This window comes from Chelonia mydas, chromosome 2 (assembly GCF_015237465.2).
Source record: "Chelonia mydas isolate rCheMyd1 chromosome 2, rCheMyd1.pri.v2, whole genome shotgun sequence".
Lineage (NCBI taxonomy): Eukaryota > Metazoa > Chordata > Testudines > Cheloniidae > Chelonia > Chelonia mydas.
The window spans coordinates 261,508,474-261,527,524 of record NC_057850.1 but is presented as its reverse complement, the minus strand read 5'-3'; the positions used below and the strand labels follow the sequence as shown (position 1 = coordinate 261,527,524).

The following is a 19,051-nucleotide window of genomic DNA, read 5'->3' as shown; positions in this document are numbered from 1 at the left end:
CTGTCCCGGGGTGACGGGGTCGAGCGGGGCCGGGCGAGGCGGGGTGTCGCTGTCCCGGGGACGGGGTCGGGGGACCCGGGGTATCACTGTCCCGGGGCCGGGGTCGGGCGGGGCCGGGCGAGGAGGGGTGTCGCTGTCCCGGGGACGGGGTCGGGCGGGGCAGGCGAGGCGGGGTGTCGCTGTCCCGGGGTGACGGGGTCGGGGGACCCGGGGTATCACTGTCCCGGGGTGACGGGGTCGAGCGGGGCTGGCGAGGCGGGGGTGTCGCTGTCCCGGGGACGGGGTCGGGGGACCCGGGGTATCACTGTCCCGGGGACGGGGTCGGGCGGGGCCGGGCGAGGAGGGGTGTCGCTGTCCCGGGGACGGGGTCGGGCGGGGCAGGCGAGGCGGGGTGTCGCTGTCCCGGGGTGACGGGGTCGGGGGACCCGGGGTATCACTGTCCCGGGGTGACGGGGTCGAGCGGGGCTGGCGAGGCGGGGGTGTCGCTGTCCCGGGGACGGGGTCGGGGGACCCGGGGTGTCACTGTCCCGGGGATGGGGTCGGGCGGGAACGGGTGAGGCGGGGTGTCGCTGTCCCGGGGTGACGGGGTTGGGCGGGCCGGGCGAGGCGGGGGTGTCGCTGTCCCGGGGACGGGGTTGGGGGACCCGGGGTGTCACTGTCCCGGGGATGGGGTCGGGCGGGGCCGGGCGAGGCGGGGGTGTCGCTGTCCCGGGGACGGGGTCTGGGGACCCGGGGTGTCACTGTCCCGGGCTGACGGGGTCGGGCGGGGCGGGCGAGGCGGGGGTGTCGCTGTCCCGGGGACGGGGTCGGGGGACCCGGGGTGTCACTGTCCCGGGGATGGGGTCGGGCGGGGTGGGCGAGGCGGGGTGTCGCTGTCCCGGGGTGACGGGGTCGGGGGACCCGGGGTATCACTGTCCCGGGGTGACGGGGTCTAGCGGGGCCGGGAGAGGCGGGGGTGTCGCTGTCCCGGGGACGGGGTCGGGGGACCCGGGGTATCACTGTCCCGGGGTGACGGGGTCGAGCGGGGCGGGCGAGGCGGGGGTGTCGCTGTCCCGGGGACGGGGTCGGGGGACCTGGGGTGTCACTGTCCCGGGGATGGGGTCGGGCGGGGACGGGTGAGGCGGGGTGTCATTGTCCCGGGGATGGGGTCGGGCGGGGCGGGCGAGGCGGGGGTGTCGCTGTCCCGGGGATGGGGTCGGGCGGGGACGGGCGAGGTGGGGTGTCACTGTCCCGGGGATGGGGTCAGGCGGGGCGGGCGTGTCGCTGTCCCGGGGACGGGGTCGGGGGACCCGGGGTGTCACTGTCCCGGGGTGACGGGGTCGAGCGGGGCCGGGCGAGGCGGGGTGTCGCTGTCCCGGGGACGGGGTCGGGCTGGGCCGGGTGAGGCGGGGTGTCGCTGTCCTGGGGACGGGGTCGGGCGGGGCCGGGCGAGGCGGGGTGTCGCTGTCCCGGGGTGACGGGGTCGGGCGGGGCCGGGCTTGGCGGGGTGTCGCTGTCCCGGGGAGGGGGCAGGCGGGGCTGTCCATGCCAGGCGTCGCTGTCTGGGGGAGTGCTGCCGTCCCAGGGGTGCGGGGAGCCCTGTGCCCGGCGCCCAGCCTCACCGCTCTCCCCCCAGACGGGCAGGTACTGTCCCGGGGACGGGGCGGGCGGGGCAGGCGAGGCGGGGTGTCGCTGTCCCGGGGGGACGGGGTCGGGCGGGGCGGGCGAGGCGGGGGTGTCACTGTCCCGGGGACGGGGTTGGGCGGGGCTGTCCATGCCAGGCGTCGCTGTCTGGGGGAGTGCTGCCGTCCCAGGGGTGCGGGGAGCCCTGTGCCCGGCGCCCAGCCTCACCGCTCTCCCCCCAGACGGGCAGGTACTGTCCCGGGGACGGGGCGGGCGGGGCAGGCGAGGCGGGGTGTCGCTGTCCCGGGGGGACGGGGTCGGGCGGGGCGGGCGAGGCGGGGGTGTCACTGTCCCGGGGACGGGGTTGGGCAGGGCTGTCCATGCCAGGCGTCGCTGTCTGGGGGAGTGCTGCCGTCCCAGGGGTGCGGGGAGCCCTGTGCCCGGCGCCCAGCCTCACCGCTCTCCCCCCAGACGGGCAGGTACTCGTCCTGCTGGATATTCAGCATGAGCTCCAGCCCGTTGCCGGAGCCGCCCTTGACGGTGGTGAGGGGCTCGGTGCCCGGCGCCCCGGCATTGAACGTGTAGCACTTGCCCAGGCGTGTGAAGATCTGCAGGGGAGACAGAGCCGGGCACAAGGGGTCAGCCCCAGTCCAGCCCAGGGAGACACTGCACCGGGACCTGCCGCACTGGCGGGGCTGGGCCATGTGCAGAGCTGTGCTGTGTCGGGGGAGGGCCAGGGGGGCTGGGCCATGTGCAGAGCTGTGCTGTGTCGGGGGGGGGGGGGGTGGGTTCGGGGCGGGGGCTGGGCCATGTGCTGAGCTGTCGTTCTGGCCTGTGCACTCCCAGCTACCCAGTCCCTCGCCCGTCAGGAGCTCGGCGAGGCAGGGGGACACTTGGGCAGCGCTTTCTGACCCAGCCGTGGGGCCTGGCGGAGGTGAGGACAGAGCAGGAGAGGGGGGGAATACCTGGCGCAGCAGCCTCGTGGTGCTCAGCACAGCCGGTAAAGCCCAGTCCGTGGCCAGGCACGGCTGGCGCAGGCCACAGGCACAGCGGTGGGGCCCAGCACCATGCACCCCGGGGTGAGATCTGACGAAAGCCACGTTTCTGGAGCGTGGGGAGCAGGTTGGGGCCGTGTCCCACTGAGTAAAGACACCGCAGGAGCCGCCTGCCCCGGATGGCTACGGTTCCAGTGCCACCTGGTCTGGGGTCCACCCTGCGGCGGGCGCGGCGGGGGTGTCTGAGCAGCCAGGCGCGCGGTTTGCCTCAGGGCGGCCGCAGTGACGCTAGTCTGGAGGCCTTGTCGGCGTTGAGAACAGCCCACGGATGGGATCCATGTGCCCAGGGTTTGCCCCCCAAGAGCATATGGGCACTATTCCGTTGGTACGCAGGCCCTCGTGACCCACAGTGCACTGGGGACGCTCACAATACCAGGGTTTGTCACCAGCTGGGAGTCGACATTCAGGGACAGGCTGGGATGGTATTCCCACGGCAGGACCCTGGCACAAGCGACGTTCCTGTCCCCACCGTGTGACCCCCTCCTGCCTGGGCTCGTGAAACCAGCCCCTGACCCGTGCTCAGCCAGTGCAGAGCGGCTATGGGCACGTGGCTACCCACCCGCTTGGAGGCCAGTGTCCACATCAGTGCAGTCGCTGGGCTCGTCCCAGTCCTTGGGGAGCCAATTCCCCCTGACTGGCCCTGTGACGGCCAGGGGCCGCGGAACTGGCCCCCTCAGCCAGGACCTGGAGCTGGACGTGCCTGGGCACCAGGGGTCAGGGATGCTCTGTGCTCCCACGCAATGGACTGCCTGGCCCAATGGCAAAGTGGGAGAATCGTAGGGCCCCGGGGTCAGCTAGTCCAACCCCCACCACCCTGCAGGAGCTGTTGGGTCTGTCCCATCCCAGACAGACAGCTCCAGCCTCCTTGAGAAACCCTCCAGGGAAGGCGCTTCCACAACCCCCCGAGGCATCAGTTCAATTGTCCCACTGCTCCTACAGCTGGGAAGTTTTTCCTGAGATTTCATCTCAATCTGCTCTGCTGGAGTTTGACCCCATGGCCTCTTGTCCTGCCCTCCAGAGAGAACAGCTTTTCTCCATCCTTTTCGTGGCAGCCTTTCAAGTATTCAAAGCCTGCTGTCATGTCCCCCCTGAATCTCCTCTTTTCCAGAGCAAACATACCCAGCTTTGGCCTTTGCTCGAATGGCTTGTACTAGTACCTGCAGGAATGTGTTTGTGGGGAGAAAGGGACTAATTGATTTGGGGGGGGGTGCTTGTGGGCCTTGCTTGCCATGCAATGCTGGATAAAGGAGGGGGATGAATCCATGGGCCCATCCCAGGAATTTACTGAGCTGGGAATTGTCCTACCCCGCTGCAGAGGGGAACAGTGTTTGCTCCTGATCCTGGGTTTAGCCTCACTGTCTGTCTGATGCAGCCGCAGCCAGAACCTTTCTCGATGCCATAAAAGGCTTTGTTTGTGTGACGCAGGACAGGGGGGGTGTTGACCTGGGAATGTGCCCTGGGGATGGGAGACCTGAGAGCCTGTCACCTGAGCCAGGAGGGGGAGGGGGAGGTGACACCTCTGCCCCGGAAACTGGACGAAGGCTGCAGGAGGGAGCCGGCTGGGGGGGGTTTGGTTTCAGTTTTGGGCTGGGTGGTGGAACGCAGGGAACCCCAAGGCTGGGGTCTAAGCTCCCTGCCCTCCACCTGACTGAGGGGTCCTGGTTGTACCCACAAGTTCTGCTTGAGACTGTGTTCCTATTATCCAATAAACCTCCCGTTTTACTGGCTGGCTGAGAGTCTCAGTGAATCCCAGGAAGAGGGGTGCAGGGCCTGGACTCCCCCACACTCCGTGACACATTCCCAGGTCAACACTCCCCCCTCCCTGCTGCGTCACATCTCTCCCCCCTTCGAGACTGAACGGAGCGGGGTCACTCTGACCAGTGACCTGGGGAAGTTCGGGGCCCCCTCTCCGGGACAGCGCATCCGCTATCAGGTTGGCACTTCCCTTCACGTGGACCACGTCCATGTCGTAATCCTGCAGGAGCAGGCTCCACCTCAGGAGCTTGGCGTTGGCTCCTTTCATCTGGTGCAGCCAGGTCAGGGGAGAGTGGTCGGTGTAGACGGTGAAGTGTCGCCCGAAGAGATAGGGCTCTAGTTTCTTGAGGGCCCACACCATGGCCAGGCACTCCTTCTCGATGGCCGCGTAGTGTTGCTCCCAGGGTAGCAACTTCTTGCTCAGGTACACGATGGGGTGTCTCTCCCCCTTTCCATCCTCCTGCATTAACACCGCCCCCAGTCCCGTGTTGGAGGCGTCGGTGAACACCACAAAGGGCTTGTCAAAGTCTGGGTTTGCCAGAACTGGGCCACTGACCAGAGCCTCCTTCAGGGCCCGGAAAGCCTCCTGGCACTGCTCGGTCCAGACCACCTTGTCTGGCTTCCCCTTCTTGCACAGCTCAGTGATGGGGGTGGCTATGGCGCTAAAGTGGGGCACAAATCTTCGGTAGTATCCTGCCATCCCAATAAAGGCTTGGACCTGCTTTTTGGTGTGGGGAGCGGGCCAGTCTCTGATCACCTCCACCTTGGCCGGTTCCGGCTTTAGGCGGCCGCTCCCCACCCGATGGCCCAGGTAAGATACTTCAGCCATCTCCACCTTGCACTTCTCCGCTTTTACAGTCAGCCCAGCCCCCTGGAGTCGGTCCAGCACTTGTCTAACCTGGGACACGTGGTCCTCCCAGGTCTAGCTAAAGACACAGATGTCATCAATATACGCCATGGCAAAACTCTCCATCCCCCTCAGTAGCTGATCCACCAGGCGCTGGAAGGTGGCTGGCGCTCCCTTGAGGCCGAAAGGCAGGGTCAGGAACTCATAGAGCCCCAGAGGGGTGATAAAGGCCGATTTCAGCCGGGCATCTGCATCCAGCGGCACTTGCCAGTAGCCCTTTGTAAGGTCCATGGTGGTAAGGTATCGAGCTCCTCCCAGCTTGTCTAGGAGCTCGTCCGGCCTGGGCATGGGGTAGGCATCAGATACAGTGATGGCATTGAGCTTCCGATAGTCCACACAGAACTGGACCGACCCGTCCTTTTTGGGGACCAGCACCACCGGCGAGGCCCAAGGGCTGGCCGATGGCTGGATCACCCCCAAAGCCAGCATGTCCCGGACCTCTCTTTCCAGGTCCTGAGCAGTTTTCCCTGTGACTCGGAAGGGGGAGCATCTTATCGGCGGGTGCGACCCTGTCTGCACCCGGTGGACAGTCAGATTAGTGCGTCCAGGCTGGTTGGAAAACAGCTGTCGGGACGGATGCAGCACCCCCCTGACCTCAGCTTGCTGGGCAGGGGTTACCCGATCCGAGAGGGGAATTGTTTCCAGGGGGGAACCAGCTCTGGTCCCAGGGAATAGATCTACTAAAGGGTCATCTCCCTGCTCCTCCCACTGTCCACACACGGCCAACACCACATTCCCCCTGGCATAATATGGCTTCATCATATTCACATGGTACACCCGGCGGTGGTGGGCCCGGTTCGACAGCTCCACCACATAGTTTACCTCATTGAGCTGCTTGACGACCTTGAAAGGGCCCTCCCAGGCGGCCTGTAGTTTGTTCTTTCTCACTCCCCGTGAGAACCATCACAAACCGGGAGAACCATCACCGGATCTCCGGCGGCGTAGGCGCGGGCCTGCACCGTGCAGTCATACCAGACCTTCTGCTTCTTCTGGGCTCTGGCCAGATTCTCCCTGGCCAGGCCCATGAGTTCAGCCAGTCTCTCTCGGAAGATCAGGACATACTCCACCACTGACTCTCCATCGGGAGTGGCCTTCCCCTCCCACTCGTCTCTCATCAGGTCCAGGGGGCCCCTCACCCTCCTTCCATATAACAGTTCAAAAGGCAAAAATCCGGTAGACTCCTGGGGCACCTCCCTGTACGCGAACAGCAGGTGAGGTAAGTACTTGTCCCAATCCTGCGGGTGCTGGTTCATAAAGGTTTTTAGCATCATCTTTAGCGTCCCGTTAAACCTCTCCACCAGCCCATTGGACTGGGGGTGATAAGCTGAGGCCCAGTTGTGCCGGACCCCACATTTCTCCCACAAGCACCGGAGCAGGGCCGACATGAAGCTGGACCCTTGGTCTGTCAAGACTTCCTTGGGGAACCCCACTCGGCTGAAAATGGTCAGGAGCGCATCCGCCACGGTGTCTGCTTCAATGGAAGCTAAGGGCACTGCCTCGGGGTAGCGGGTGGCAAAATCTACCACCACCAGAATGTATTTCTTCCCCGACCGGGTCGTCTTGCTGAGAGGCCCCACGATGTCCATGGCCACCTTCTGGAAAGGCTCCTCTATGATGGGCAAAGGTTTCAAAGGCGCTTTCCCCTTGTCCCGGGCCTTCCCCACCCTCTGACAGGGGTCACAGGATCGGCAATACTGCCGGACCGTGGTAAAGACCCCGGGCCAGTAAAAGTTCTGTAGCAACCTCTGCCGGGTGCGCTGGATTCCCTGGTGCCCTGCGAGGGGGATGTCATGGGCCAGGGACAGGAGCTTACGGCGATACTTCTGGGGGACCACCAGCTGCCTCCTGATCCCACAGGACTCCCCTTCCCCTGGGGGAGCCCATTCTCGGTACAGGAACCTCTTCTCCCACAGGAACCTCTCCTGGCAGCCTCTCCTCATGGTCCGTCCCACACTGAGGTCGGCCAGGTCCCTGAGCTTCCGCAAGGAGGGATCTTTCCTCAACTCAGCCTGGAACTCAGCGGCTGGGGAAGGGATGGGGGCCTGTGTCACGGAGTCCCCTGGCGATGCTCTGGAACGGCTCCCTACAAAGCCAGGCAGGACTCTGGGGCAGTTTCCTTTCTGTGAGCAGCCTGTCTGCAGGACACACAGCTCACATGGCTTCCAGCTTCCTGGGTCTGACCTCGGAGCATTCAGCCTCCTCTGCCCCTCCGTGCGCTTCCCACAGCCAGTCCGCTCAGGCGGAGTCCTGGGGAAGCCAGAGGGTCCTGCCCCCCAACTCCGCAGTCAGACGGGACTCTCAGCCAGCCAGTAAAACAGAAGGTTTATTAGACGACAGGAACATGGTCTAAAACAGAGCTTGTAGGTGCAGAGAACAGGACCCCTCAGCTGGGTCCATTTTGGGGGGCAGTGAGCCAGACAACCACGTCTGCCCTTCACTCCATGTCCCAGCCAGCCCCAAACTGAAACTGTCTCCAGCCCCTCCTCCTCTGGGCTTTGTCCCTTTCCGGGGCCAGGAGGGCACCTGATTCCTTTGTTCTCCAACCCTTTAGCTCTCACCTTGCAGGGGGGAAGGCCAGGCCATCAGTTGCTAGGAAACAGGGTGTCGGCCATCCTCTGTGTCCAGACCCCTGCCCACACCTGCCCTCTAGGGCTCTGCAGTGATCATACACCCTTACCTCACCCCCTAGATACTTCAAAACTGCATAGGGGAAACTGAGGCACCCCCACACTATTCAGAGGAAACATTAAGAACAGTCCCACTTCATCACAACCGGTTCCCCCTCACTGGCCAGGTCTGAGGCCACAGCCTCTCTGAGCCATGCCCCTCGGCGCTCCCTCCCCACCAGGGTAGGGTCCTGTGCCTCCGGTGTGGTAGCCTCCGCAATGTCAGGGCGCAGTGCCCCTTGCCGGCTCTGGCTACGGGTCACAACCAGGGTGGTCTGGGGGTTGCTTGGCCAGTCCTCTAGGTCTCCCCCCATCAAAACCTCAGTGGGCAAATGGTGGTGCACCCCCATGTCCTTGGGTCCCTCCTTGGCCCCCCATTTCAGGTGTACCCCTGCCATGGGCACCTTGAATGGGGTCCTGCCCACCCCCGTCAGGGTCAGGTAGGTGTTGGGCACCACCCGATCTGGGGCCACCACCTCGGGCCGGGCCAGCGTCACCTCCGCGCCCGTATCCCAGTATCCATTGACCTTCCTCCCATCCACCTCCAGGGGAACAAGGCACTCTCTCCGGAGGGACAGCCCCGCGCCCACCCTGTAAACCGAGCACCCTGAGTCCGGAGCATCCGGCCCTCTGGCGGGGCTGGCCGGGGGTACTCTTCCCTCCTGAGCAGGTGGTAAACTGGTAGCCCCCCTTTCCTGGGTCGCCTGCCCCTCGTCCCGCTGAGTCCCTACCCAGTTAACCCTGGGTAGGTTGGGTCTGCTCAGTTTGTCCCTGAGCCTGGGGCATTGGGTCCGTACGTGGCCTCTCTGGCCACAGTGATAGCAGCTCAGGTCACGTTGGTCCCCTCGAGCGGGTCGGAGGGGCCCGACGCCAGGCGTTCCCCTTTGGAGGGGGTTCTCCCTATTTCCCCGCCGGGAGGTCCCAGGGTGACTCTCTCTCTGCATCGGAGGGGGGGGGGGGCTGTTCTTTTGGGATTCCTCCCGGCTACCCCCTGACCGACGGTTCACAAACTCGTCGGCCAGCTGCCCTGCGTGCTGGGGGTTCTCGAGCTTTTTGTCCACCAGCCACAGCCTCAGGTCGGACGGGCACTGTTCATACAGTTGCTCCAGTACGATTAGGTCAAGCAGGTCCTCTTTAGCTTGGGCCCCCGCTGTCCACTTGCCGGCATATCCCTGCATCCGGTTGACCAGTTGTAGGTAGGTGACCTCAGGCGTTTTACGCTGACTCCGGAACCTTCTCCGGTACATCTCGGGGGTCAGCCCAAACTCACGGAGCAGGGCCTGTTTGAACAGTTCATAGTCTCCTGCCTCCGCCCCTGTCATTCGGCTGTATATCTCCATGGCTTTGGGGTCCAGTAAGGGGGTGAGAAACTGGAGCCTGTCTGCAGGGTCAACCCTATGCATCTCGCAGGCATTCTCAAAGGCCGTCAGGAAGCTATCCATGTCCTCCCCCTCCTTCCGCTGGGCCAGGAAGCACTTATCAAAGCTCCTTGCAGTCTTGGGTCCCCCCGCACTCACCGCAGCGGGGGCCCCACTGCTCCTCAGCCTGGCCAGCTCCAGTTCATGCTGTCTTTGTTTCTCCTTCTCCTGACGCTCCCTCTCCTTCTCCTCCTGCTCATGTTGACGTTGCTTTTCATGATCCTCCAGCTCCCTCATTTTCATCTCCCTCTCCCATTCCAGCCGCATCCGCTCCAGGGACGGGGAGCTCCGCCGGGAGGATCCCCTGCTGGCTGCTGGGGTCAGGGTGCCCTCGGTACTGGCCGGGCTTCCCCCAACCCCTCCCCCAGGCATAGGTAGGAAGGGTCTCGGGGTGTCCTGGGCAGCAGTCTGACCCCTCCCAGCCTGGTCAGGCCCCAGGGCCCACGCTGCGTCCGCCGGGCGACTTCCCTCCGGGACAGGGATCGGGTCATCCAAGAGATCCCTCTCCTCCAACTGGGCAATCAGCTGTTCCTTGGTGGACCTCCCGATGCGCAGCCCCCTCTGCCTGCACAGCTCCACCAGGTCGCTCTTAAGGCGTTTAGCGTACATCTCCCTGCTGGCCACTCGCAGGCCGGGCAGCTTCCCACAGTTTCCAGGAAAAGCCCCTAGTGTGCCAGTCCTTCTTGAGGTCACCACCTCTTTGCCAGGGTCGAGCTGCAGACTCCTCCGCCCCTGGGACCGCTCGCTGCAATCCCCCGGGGGACCCTGTTACTGCAAAAGTCCTTCCCTCTGGTCACACACTCCCAGGGGTTAACCTCCCCCTGAAACCGTCTCTCTCTGAATCTTCAGCACACCTGGTCCCCGTCAATCCCCCTTCGTTTTACTGTTCCCCAGTCACTTACTGCAGGAAGCGCCGTTCACGGGGTGCAGTAGATCCCACCGCTGCCACCAGTTGTCATAGGGTGTGGGGGAGTCCAGGCCCTGCACCCCTCTTCCTGGGATTCACTGAGACTCTCAGCCAGCCAGGAAAACGAGAGGTTTATTGGACAATAGGAACACAGTCCAAAACAGAGGTTGTGGGTACAACCAGGACCCCTCAGTCAAGTCCTTCTGGTGGAGCAGGGAGCTTAGACCCCAGCCCTGGGGTTCCCTGCGTTCCACCACCCAGCCCCAAACTGAAACTAAACCCCCCCAGCAGGCTCCCTCCTGCAGCCTTTGTCTAGTTTCCCAGACAGAGGTGTCACCTCCCCCTCCTGGCTCAGGTGACAGGCTCTCGGGTCTCCCATCCCCAATGAAACTCCCCTGCCACATTCCCAGGTCAACACTCCCCCCTCCCTGCTGCGTCACACCTGCCCGCCCCCCGTGTGGGGCACCCCGAAATGGCGACTGGCCGTGGGTTGGAGACTTTCACCCCAGTGCCCTGGGTAGGGGTGTGATGGGCGCAGCAGGCCCATGCGGGTACCGCAGCACCCAACCCACACCAGGGACGCTGTCCTGGCAACAGCTACACAGGTAAGGGAGAGGAGGCATCGCCATGGCAACGGCTGCACTGAAAGAGGGGAGCCATTGCCATGGTAACAAAGGATCCATCTAAAGAAGGGGGAGAGGGGGCCATGGTGACGCGGGGGCGGGGAGCTGCCTCCATGACCATCCGTGTCCGGTCTCCTTTGAACGCCCCTCGCCTGCCCGCCGGGGCTCGGGGGGGGACGACACCCCTGCTATTGTGGGGGTGGCCCCAGCTGCAGTGAGAGCTGAGCACAGGGTGGGCACTGCCAGGAGGGGCTGTGAGCTTGGGGCTGCCCCTTCAGGCCAGAGCCATGTGGGGCAGGGAAGAGTCGCGGGGCTCCCTCATTGCCCCCTCCATGGGCCTGTCCCCTCTCCAGCCTCCCACGCCCCCGCTCGTCCCTGGATCTGCCTTCTCCCTGGCCCCCAAGCTGCCAGGCCGGCCCGGCCCAGCAGGGCCAGGCCCAGCAGCTCCAAGGGACCCTGCCCAGAGGGAGACCCCCCAAGCCCCTGGCGGACGCCGGCCCAGTGCTGTCGCAGGCAGCCCGGCCAGATGGACGCTCTCGTTATCCACAGCAACGTCCGACGCTCTGACCGTGCCTGAACCCTTGGCCCAAGCGAGACCCTGTGGCAGGGAGTTCCACCGGCTCCGCGTGGGTGGGGACAGAGGGATCCCTCCCCTAAGCCTGGAGCGTGTGGCCTGCCTGCCCCGCGCGGGAAACGGAGAGTCTGCACCTGGTGCCCCGCTGCCCTGCATCCCGGCCCCACACGAAGGTCCCAGCCTGTCGCCCTGCTCGGGCAGGCGCCACCCTAGGCCTCAGCGCTCTCAGCGCCTGGCTCCATCCCCAGCTCTGCTCACCCCATTCCTGAGTCTCCCGGGGTCCCTCTCTCGCTGCAGCCCACGCACCTGCCCCGCCCCACAGCGCCCCCTGCTGGGACTGGAGTAGCTGGGAGCTCCCCCCGACACAGCCAGCGCACCTGCCCCGCCCCCACAGCGCCCCCTGCTGGGACTGGAGTAGCCGGGAGCGTCTCCCCCCCCCCACACACAGCCAGTGCACCTGCCCCACCCCCACAGTGCCCCCTGCTGGGACTGGAGTAGCCGGGAGCTTCTCCCCCCCCCCCCCGACACAGCCAGAGTGCCTGCCCCGCCCCCACAGTGCCCCCTGCTGGGAGAGGCCAGAGCTGAAGTACCTGGGAGCTCCCCTGAGCCAGGGCTTCTGCCCTGCCCCAGAGAGGAATCCTCCCCACCTGCCTCCTGCAAACACTGTCTGCCCCACTCCGTTCTTAAAGGGGCAGCACCCAGCAAACACCAACCAAGGCCGTGCACCCGCCCACCTGCCCCGCAGCTGCAGCAGGCCCCTGGCACAGCTTGCACAGGGTCCAGCTCCGCCCAGCATTGGGCATGAGCAGGGTCTGCACCCACGCGCCAGCGTCCGCTCTCGAGGGCAGGTCCCAGCTCCAGGGGTGCGGGGCTGACGGGGGAGTTACCCACAGCAGAGCAGCCTGGTCAGGGACACACACTGCCCCATGTCACACGGGCACCCATGGCCCCTGCGTCACACACGCATGCACACACGGCCCCCCTTTACCCAAGTGTGCGACAGTGGCGAAGCTAGCCGCGGGATTCTTGGTTTCTGCTCCTGGCACTAGGCTGCGAGCACGGTCCTGTGGGTGCGAAGGACACTGAGCTCCCCCTGCCCCCCGTTTGGGCCGCCTGCGGGAGCTGCGGCCACGGCCAGCCAACGCCGCCTGTCCCACCTGGGCTGGGGCAGCAGAGTCACTCTCGGCACCGAGCGCGGCGCAGGACGGGCCAGAGGGAGGACGCAGCGGCGCTCGCTGGCCAGCGAGGCGAGCGGCGTGCGGCCGAGAAGTGGCTTGGCTGGGGGTGCAGGGAGTGTTCCCAAGGGGTCGGGTCCGTGTCACTGCAAACCGCAGAAATGGTTCCAGCTGAACCCCCTGTGCCAGGCCGGCTTGGGCGCGCGCCGCGAGGGTGTGTCTGAGCCACGTGGCCGCTGACCGGCACAGGGCAGCGCGGCCGGCAGCGTGTAGGGGATATCAATGGGGTCAGAGCGTCCAGTGCTGCTCAGCCAGCCAGGGGGACAGCCAGGCCCACAGGCCAGCGGGGCGAGGCGGGGGGCTCCTAGCCAGGCTGCAGGGGCCAGGCCATTGCTTGTGGCATTCGGGCCCGTCCTGCGAGGAGGGCTGTAGTGACCCTGGTGCGGCATCCGGGGTGTCTCCTCTGGGAAACGCCCGTCGGCCTGCGGCCCAGAAAGATGCTTTCGGGAGCTGATGACTGAGCCTTAGCCTCCAGCCCCGGCTCCCGAATGTCGCCCAGCTCGTGGCACCAGAGACAGCTGGGGGCCCATGCACCCGGACGGGGCCGGCAGCTCAGTGGCTGGCAGGGGCTGGAGCCCTGCGGCTGTGGGGTACCAGAGGCAGAGGGGAGCCTGGCATGTCCGCAGACAGCTGGGCGAGGGAACAGATGGGCCCCGGAGCGGGGCCTGGTCCTGCCGGGCGGATATTAGCTCCAGAGATGGGGGGACAGCAGCCCAGCCGCGGGGGGAGCAGGAGTGCCGTGCCCAGCACTAGGCACGTGGGGGAGGGGTGAACCGTCACCTTGTTCCCTCGCTGACGCCAGCAGCCCCCCCCGCCCCCCCAAGTGAGGGACAGACCCAGCCCAGGACCCCCCCGCGAGCTGCCCCTGGGCCTGGAGTCATCCCCCCACCTTGCCCAGCCCCCGCAGGCAGAGCCACCCCAGCCCCGGGCCTGAGGCAGGCCGTGGCCGTGCCGGGCGGGGGCCGCACTCACCGCGGTGAAGTTCTGGGCGCCGCAGTCGGCGCCGCGGAAGCTGCACTGCAGCAGCATCTCGGCCATGTCGTGGCCCGTGCGGTTGTAGAAGTCGGCCATGTCGAAGGGCTTGGCTTTGAAGTGCCGGAAGTTGGCCTTGTCCCGCAGGGCGGCCAGCAGCTGGGGCTCGGCCAGGTGGGGGCTGCGGATCTCGTAGCGGTCGCTGAGCAGGGCCAGCAGCTGGCCCACGTGGTAGAGGTCGTTGCGGGTGATGCGGGAGAAGCGGAACTCGTTGAGGTTGCAGATGGTGATGGCGGGGAAGGTCAGGTTGGGCGCGGCCACCTCGTCCAGCCTGGTGACGTGCGGGTAGGTGAAGAAGTAGGTGACGCGCTCCATGCAGACCACCAGCAGCAGCCCCAGCGAGCCCAGGAAGAAGAGGGCCCAGAGCACGCGGCGCAGCGAGAGCGAGCCGTGCCGGAAGATGTGGTTGACGCCGTGCAGCGAGCAGTTGTTGGCGAAGACCTGGAGGCTGGAGAGCTGCTCGGCCCCCGCGCTGCCCTGCGAGCAGGCCCTCATGGCGGCTCCGGCCCCCGGCCCCGGCAGGCCCTCACGCCCCAGCGCCGGGGCGGGCACCTGGGCTCCCTGCTGCCCCGCCTCGCCTGGCCTGCCCGCGGCGCCCGCCCATGCCCAGCTCTCAGGCCCCCGCGTCCCGGGCTCCCGGCGCGGCCAGAGCAGGACCCCGCTCCCACCAATCGCAGGCGCTGGCAACCGCAGCCCCGGATCACCACGGCGACGGAATGCGGCCCGGGTCCCCGTCGCCGGGCTGTGCCCCCCCGGCGGGCCCCCCGCGCGGCAGCTGCTCAGTAGCCCATTGTGCGCCCGTCTCCCGGGCGGCTGCCTGCCGGTGCAGCCTGCCGGCGCGATGGCTCCGGCTCCTTAGCAGGCTGCGGCTCCCCCGCCCCTGAACACGCTCAGGCAGCTGCTCGACTCCCCAGCCCGAGCCAGCGCTGTCCCCTCCCTGCCTCCCGCACACCCGGGCCCGATCCGGCCCCGCGCCCAGCTGGGGCTGCACCCGGCCCGGCACCCATCTGTGGGTGGGCGAGATCCGCCGCAGAGGGAGAGCGGCCCAGTGGGCGAGGATGGGGGAGGGGCTGGGAGCCAGGACTCCTGGCTTCTCTCCTGGCTCGGGGGGGGGGGAGGGGGGGCAGTGGTGCCTAGTGGGTAAGAGCAGGGGGGCTGGGAGCCAGGACTCCTGGGTTCTCTCCTGGCTCTGGGGGGCAGTGGCTCCTAGTGGGTAAGAGCAGGGGGGCTGGGAGCCAGGATTCCTGGGTTCTCTCCTGGCTCGGGGGGGCAGTGGCTCCTAGTGGGTAAGAACAGGGGGGCTGGGAGCCAGGACTCCTGGCTTCTCTCCTGGCTCGGGGGGGGGGGGGAGGGGGGGCAGTGGTGCCTAGTGGGTAAGAGCAGGGGGGCTGGGAGCCAGGATTCCTGGGTTCTCTCCTGGCTCTGGGGACCAGTGGGGTCTGGTGGGTTAGAGCAGGGGGGCTGGGACACAGGACTCCTGGGTTCCTTCTCTGGCCTTGCTGCTCAGGCTGCGTGACCTGGGGCAGACACACACACTCTCTGGCAGGTTCCCAGCACTAATGCTGCCGGGGGAGGGGGGGTGCAGTATCCCAAGCCGGGGGTTTCTACCCCACCCACAGGTATCCCCTCCAGGGCCCCCCATTCACTCAGCAGAGAGACCTGAAAACAACGATGGACCCATAGGACCATGGTCACCCCACAGGGACCCAGCCCCTCCCTCTCTGGGGCAGCCCACCCCATGGGGACCAGGCCTCCCATTGCAGGAGGGCACTGCTCTGGGGAAGCTTGCAGTGCTGGGCGCCCTGCCTGCAGGTGATGGGCATGGCCCAGGGCTGGCAGCAGCTGGGTGTGCAAGGTGAGGGCAGGGCTCCCCATGGGCCAGGGGGGCTGAGCACAGCTTGTAGCGGGGGGGCTGGGGCCCACAGACAGGCATCGGGCAATACAATGGGCAGGAAAATGACCACGGAGAGCACAGTGCCCCCTGGTGCCAGGGTGGAGGATACTGGCACAGCCGGGGGGGGGGGGGAGAACCTCCCCAGCACAGCGCCCCCTGGTGCCAGGCTGGGGGATACTGGCACAGCCGGGGGGGGGAGAACCTCCCCAGCACAGCGCCCCCTGGTGCCAGGCTGGGGGATACTGGCACAGCCGGGGGGGGCAGCACCTCCCCAGCACAGCGCCCCCTGGTGCCAGGGTGGGGGATACTGGCACAGCCAGACACCCTGTCCCCCACCTGCCAGTGTCCAGCCCAGCTCTGGGCAGGTCTGAGCAGTGCCTGGCACTTGTGTTAGTTTCTGCTGATTGTCACCCAGTAATGGCAGCTGCTGCCAAAGGAGACCCCCCCCATGCACTGCATAGGTCACCTCCTGCATGCCCCCTGTCCCCCCGCTCGCTCAGCCGGACGCTGCACCAGGGCCCTTGCCGGGGCTGACCCTGGGGAGCTCTGGCTGCCGGGGCTGCGGCCAGAGCCAGCCTGGCTGAAGGGGAGGGAATGGGAATCCGGACGGCTACACGGGAGCAGGTGCCCAGCACTGGAGCAGCGAGACCAACACGGGCCAGCGGCTGCAGGGCTCCCGTAGCCCCTGCCTGCACCGCGGCCTCCACAGGGCCAGCCCCACACAGAGCCAGCTGTCGGGGCCCGGCCTCTGGGACCAGGGGCCTGGAGCAAGGCTGGGGGGGAGCTCCTGGCTACTCCAGTCCCCGCCCGGGGCGCTGTGGGGGGCAGGGCAGGGGGTTGGCTATGGGGGGAGCTCCCGGCTCCTCCAGTCCCAGCAGGGGGCACGGTGCAGGGCAGTGGCATGCACTCTCATTGCCCTGTGCTGTGCAGCTCGTGGTGTGGGGCAGGGGAGCTGCGGGTGCAGAAGGGGCAGTTGCTGAGGCTCTCTGCCCAGCACGGCGCCCGCACTCCAGGGCCGACTGCAGCAGAAGTCTCGCAGGGGGAGGGGAAGGGCTGGCAGCACCTCTGCAACCCCCCCACCCCATGCCTAGCTCTGCCTGGAGCCAGCCCCCTCCTGGCACAGAGTGTAACACACCTGCCATGGGGCTGGGGGCACCTTGGGTCTGCAAGGTGCAAGCCCAGGGCTGCTGGAGCCAGGTGCAGGGCTCCCCAAGGCCCAGTCTTCCCTCTCCAGCAGGCCTGTGCCCTGCCTGGCTGGCTCTGCCACTCAGCATACCTGGGGGGAGCCGGGCAGGCCGCTCACCTGTCCCAGGCCTGGGGGCAAAGGGTGCAGTAGTCGATTTTGACCCAGGTACCTCTGGGTGCCAACGGGGAGGGTCCCAGAGGTGCACAGGGTTACGGGGAGCTCCTGTGTCTGGAATGTACGTCCTAGGGCACCAGAGACTGGCACAGGAGGGCTCCAGTGACAGCCGGTGTCTCACTAGTCCCCAGCCTCCGTGTGAAACGCACGTACAGACCCCCTGGGAGGGGTCACAGACGTATCCAGCAGCCATGCTCTCCAGGCCCGCGGCTAGGGGTGAAGAGCATCTTCTGTGGGACCAGAGCTGCCCACCTGCAAATGGAGGAGCCTGGTTGCCGGTGGTCTCCTCTGCAGGCTGAACCGAACGCTGACGCAGGAGTCTGAAAACGTCACAGAAAAGTACCAGGAAGATGTACCCGGGGGGGGGGGGGGGGGGGGGGGACTAGAGTTGCCAACTTTCTAATCACACAAAACCGAACACCCCTGCCCTGCCCACTCCATCCCCCCTCCCTGTCACTTTCCCTGGGCTGGGGCAGGGGCGCAGGAGGGGCCAAGGACTGTGGGGTGGGGACAGAAATGAGAGGTTCAGGGCTGGGGTTTGGGGTGCAGGCTCCAGCTGGGGGGGCCTGGGGTTTGGGCTGGGAGGGCTCAGGGCTGGGATGTGGGCTCTAGGAGGGGGTTGGGGTTTGGGAGGGGGCTCAGGGGGTTGTGGCATGAACTCTGGGAGAGAGTTAGGGTGCAAGAAGGGGGTTGGGGTGCAGGAGGGGGTTTGGGGTGCGGGCTCCACTTACCAGGCGGCTCCCAGTCAGCAGCGCAGAGGGGCTAAGGCAGGCCTGCCCTGACTCCACGCTGCTCCTGGTAGCGGATGCTGTCTGGCCCCTAGACGCAGGGGCAGCCAGGTGGCTCTGTGCCCTGCCCACGCCCGCAGCTCCCTTTGGCCGTGGTTGCCGGCCAACGGGAGCAGTTCATGGAGCTTCCCTGATTGCCCCTCCACCTAGGGCATGCTGGGACCTGCTGGCCGCTTCCGGGGCACAGCGCGGTGCCAGGTAGGGACTGTCCTGCCTTAGCCCTGCTGCACCCCCGACGGGAATTTAAATGGTCCTGTCAGCAGTGCCGACCGGAGCCGCCAGGGTTCCTTTCCGACTGGGCCTTCCGGTCGAAACCCGGACGCCTGGCGACCCTGGGGAGGGCTGTCTCAAGGTCACGTCAAAGGTTTGCTCTAGTACATTGGGGCACAAAGGTGACACCCCGTCACCCTCTCCAGGGCAAGGAACCGGGCAGCACGTTTGCTTCACGAAAGCGGCGTCCAGCAGGCACGGCTGAAACTGCTGGCAAGACCGCGGGGTGAAACAAGCGTCACTAGACAAGAGGGTCACGTGTTAGTTAAGTTCAGTCTCTAAAAAGCGAGTTATAATTTTGTTTTATATGTAACCGTTTGCATCCAATATTCTTCTCAGTGCCCCCCGAATCTGGTTTTCACTATCACCCCATCTCAGTGCTGAGCGTTCACGGGACCGGAGCCGCCTCCCCCCCGCTGGTGTGGTCTGTGCCCGTGGGAGCAGCAGGCCTGGGGATTCGGAGAGATCAGGGCACCGCAGAGAAACCCCAAGGACTCGGAGGCTGGTTGTGCCTATTGCTGCCTTCTACAGAGGACGAGACCTCAGGGGCCCTGGAGGGCAGGCCTGGCCCTGCTAGAGGCTGGTGGGTCCAGGGAGCCAAACCCCAGACCCAACCCCTTCACGCCAAGGGCAGGTGGTGGAGCGCTGCCTCCCAAGGCTGGGTACCCAGGGAGCACCACACTGACCTGCAGGGCATGGCTTGCCCCCTCGTCTGCAACCAGGGAGGGGCAGGTGCCCGACCTGGGAAATGGGAACCCTCCGGGGGTGGGCACGACAAGCTGGCCTGGGGTAGGTGCTGCCCCCGCTATGAGCCCTGGGGGGCTGGGACTCAACATGTCACCACCCTCCGGGCTGGGGACAGGGCTCCCCTAGTCTCAGCCCCGGGGGTGGGCCACAGGGCTTCCCTCGTTTCAGCCCAGGGGAGACAGGGCTCCCCTAGTCTCAGCCCCTGGGGGGCACGTGCG

At 66.4% G+C, this 19,051-nt stretch overlaps 1 protein-coding gene across 4 annotated transcripts in view; it reads right to left on the bottom strand.

The window, feature by feature from the left end:
- Positions 1-14,721, bottom strand: part of ASIC3 (acid sensing ion channel subunit 3) — a 38,937-nt gene extending 24,216 nt beyond the window's left edge. For 2 of the 4 annotated variants that reach the window (XM_037891492.2, XM_043541872.1), the window contains exons 1-2: positions 13,715-14,710; positions 2,060-2,210 (exon numbers count right to left, since the gene is read on the bottom strand). In XM_037891492.2, the coding sequence (XP_037747420.1) occupies positions 2,060-2,210; positions 13,715-14,269 (706 nt within the window). In that variant the 5' untranslated portion in view covers positions 14,270-14,710. Of the gene's footprint in view, positions 1-2,059; positions 2,211-13,714 lie in introns of all 4 variants that reach the window. The other 2 variants (XM_043541871.1, XM_043541873.1) reach the window with 2 other exon arrangements.
- Between the last annotated feature and the right edge of the window lie 4,330 nt (positions 14,722-19,051).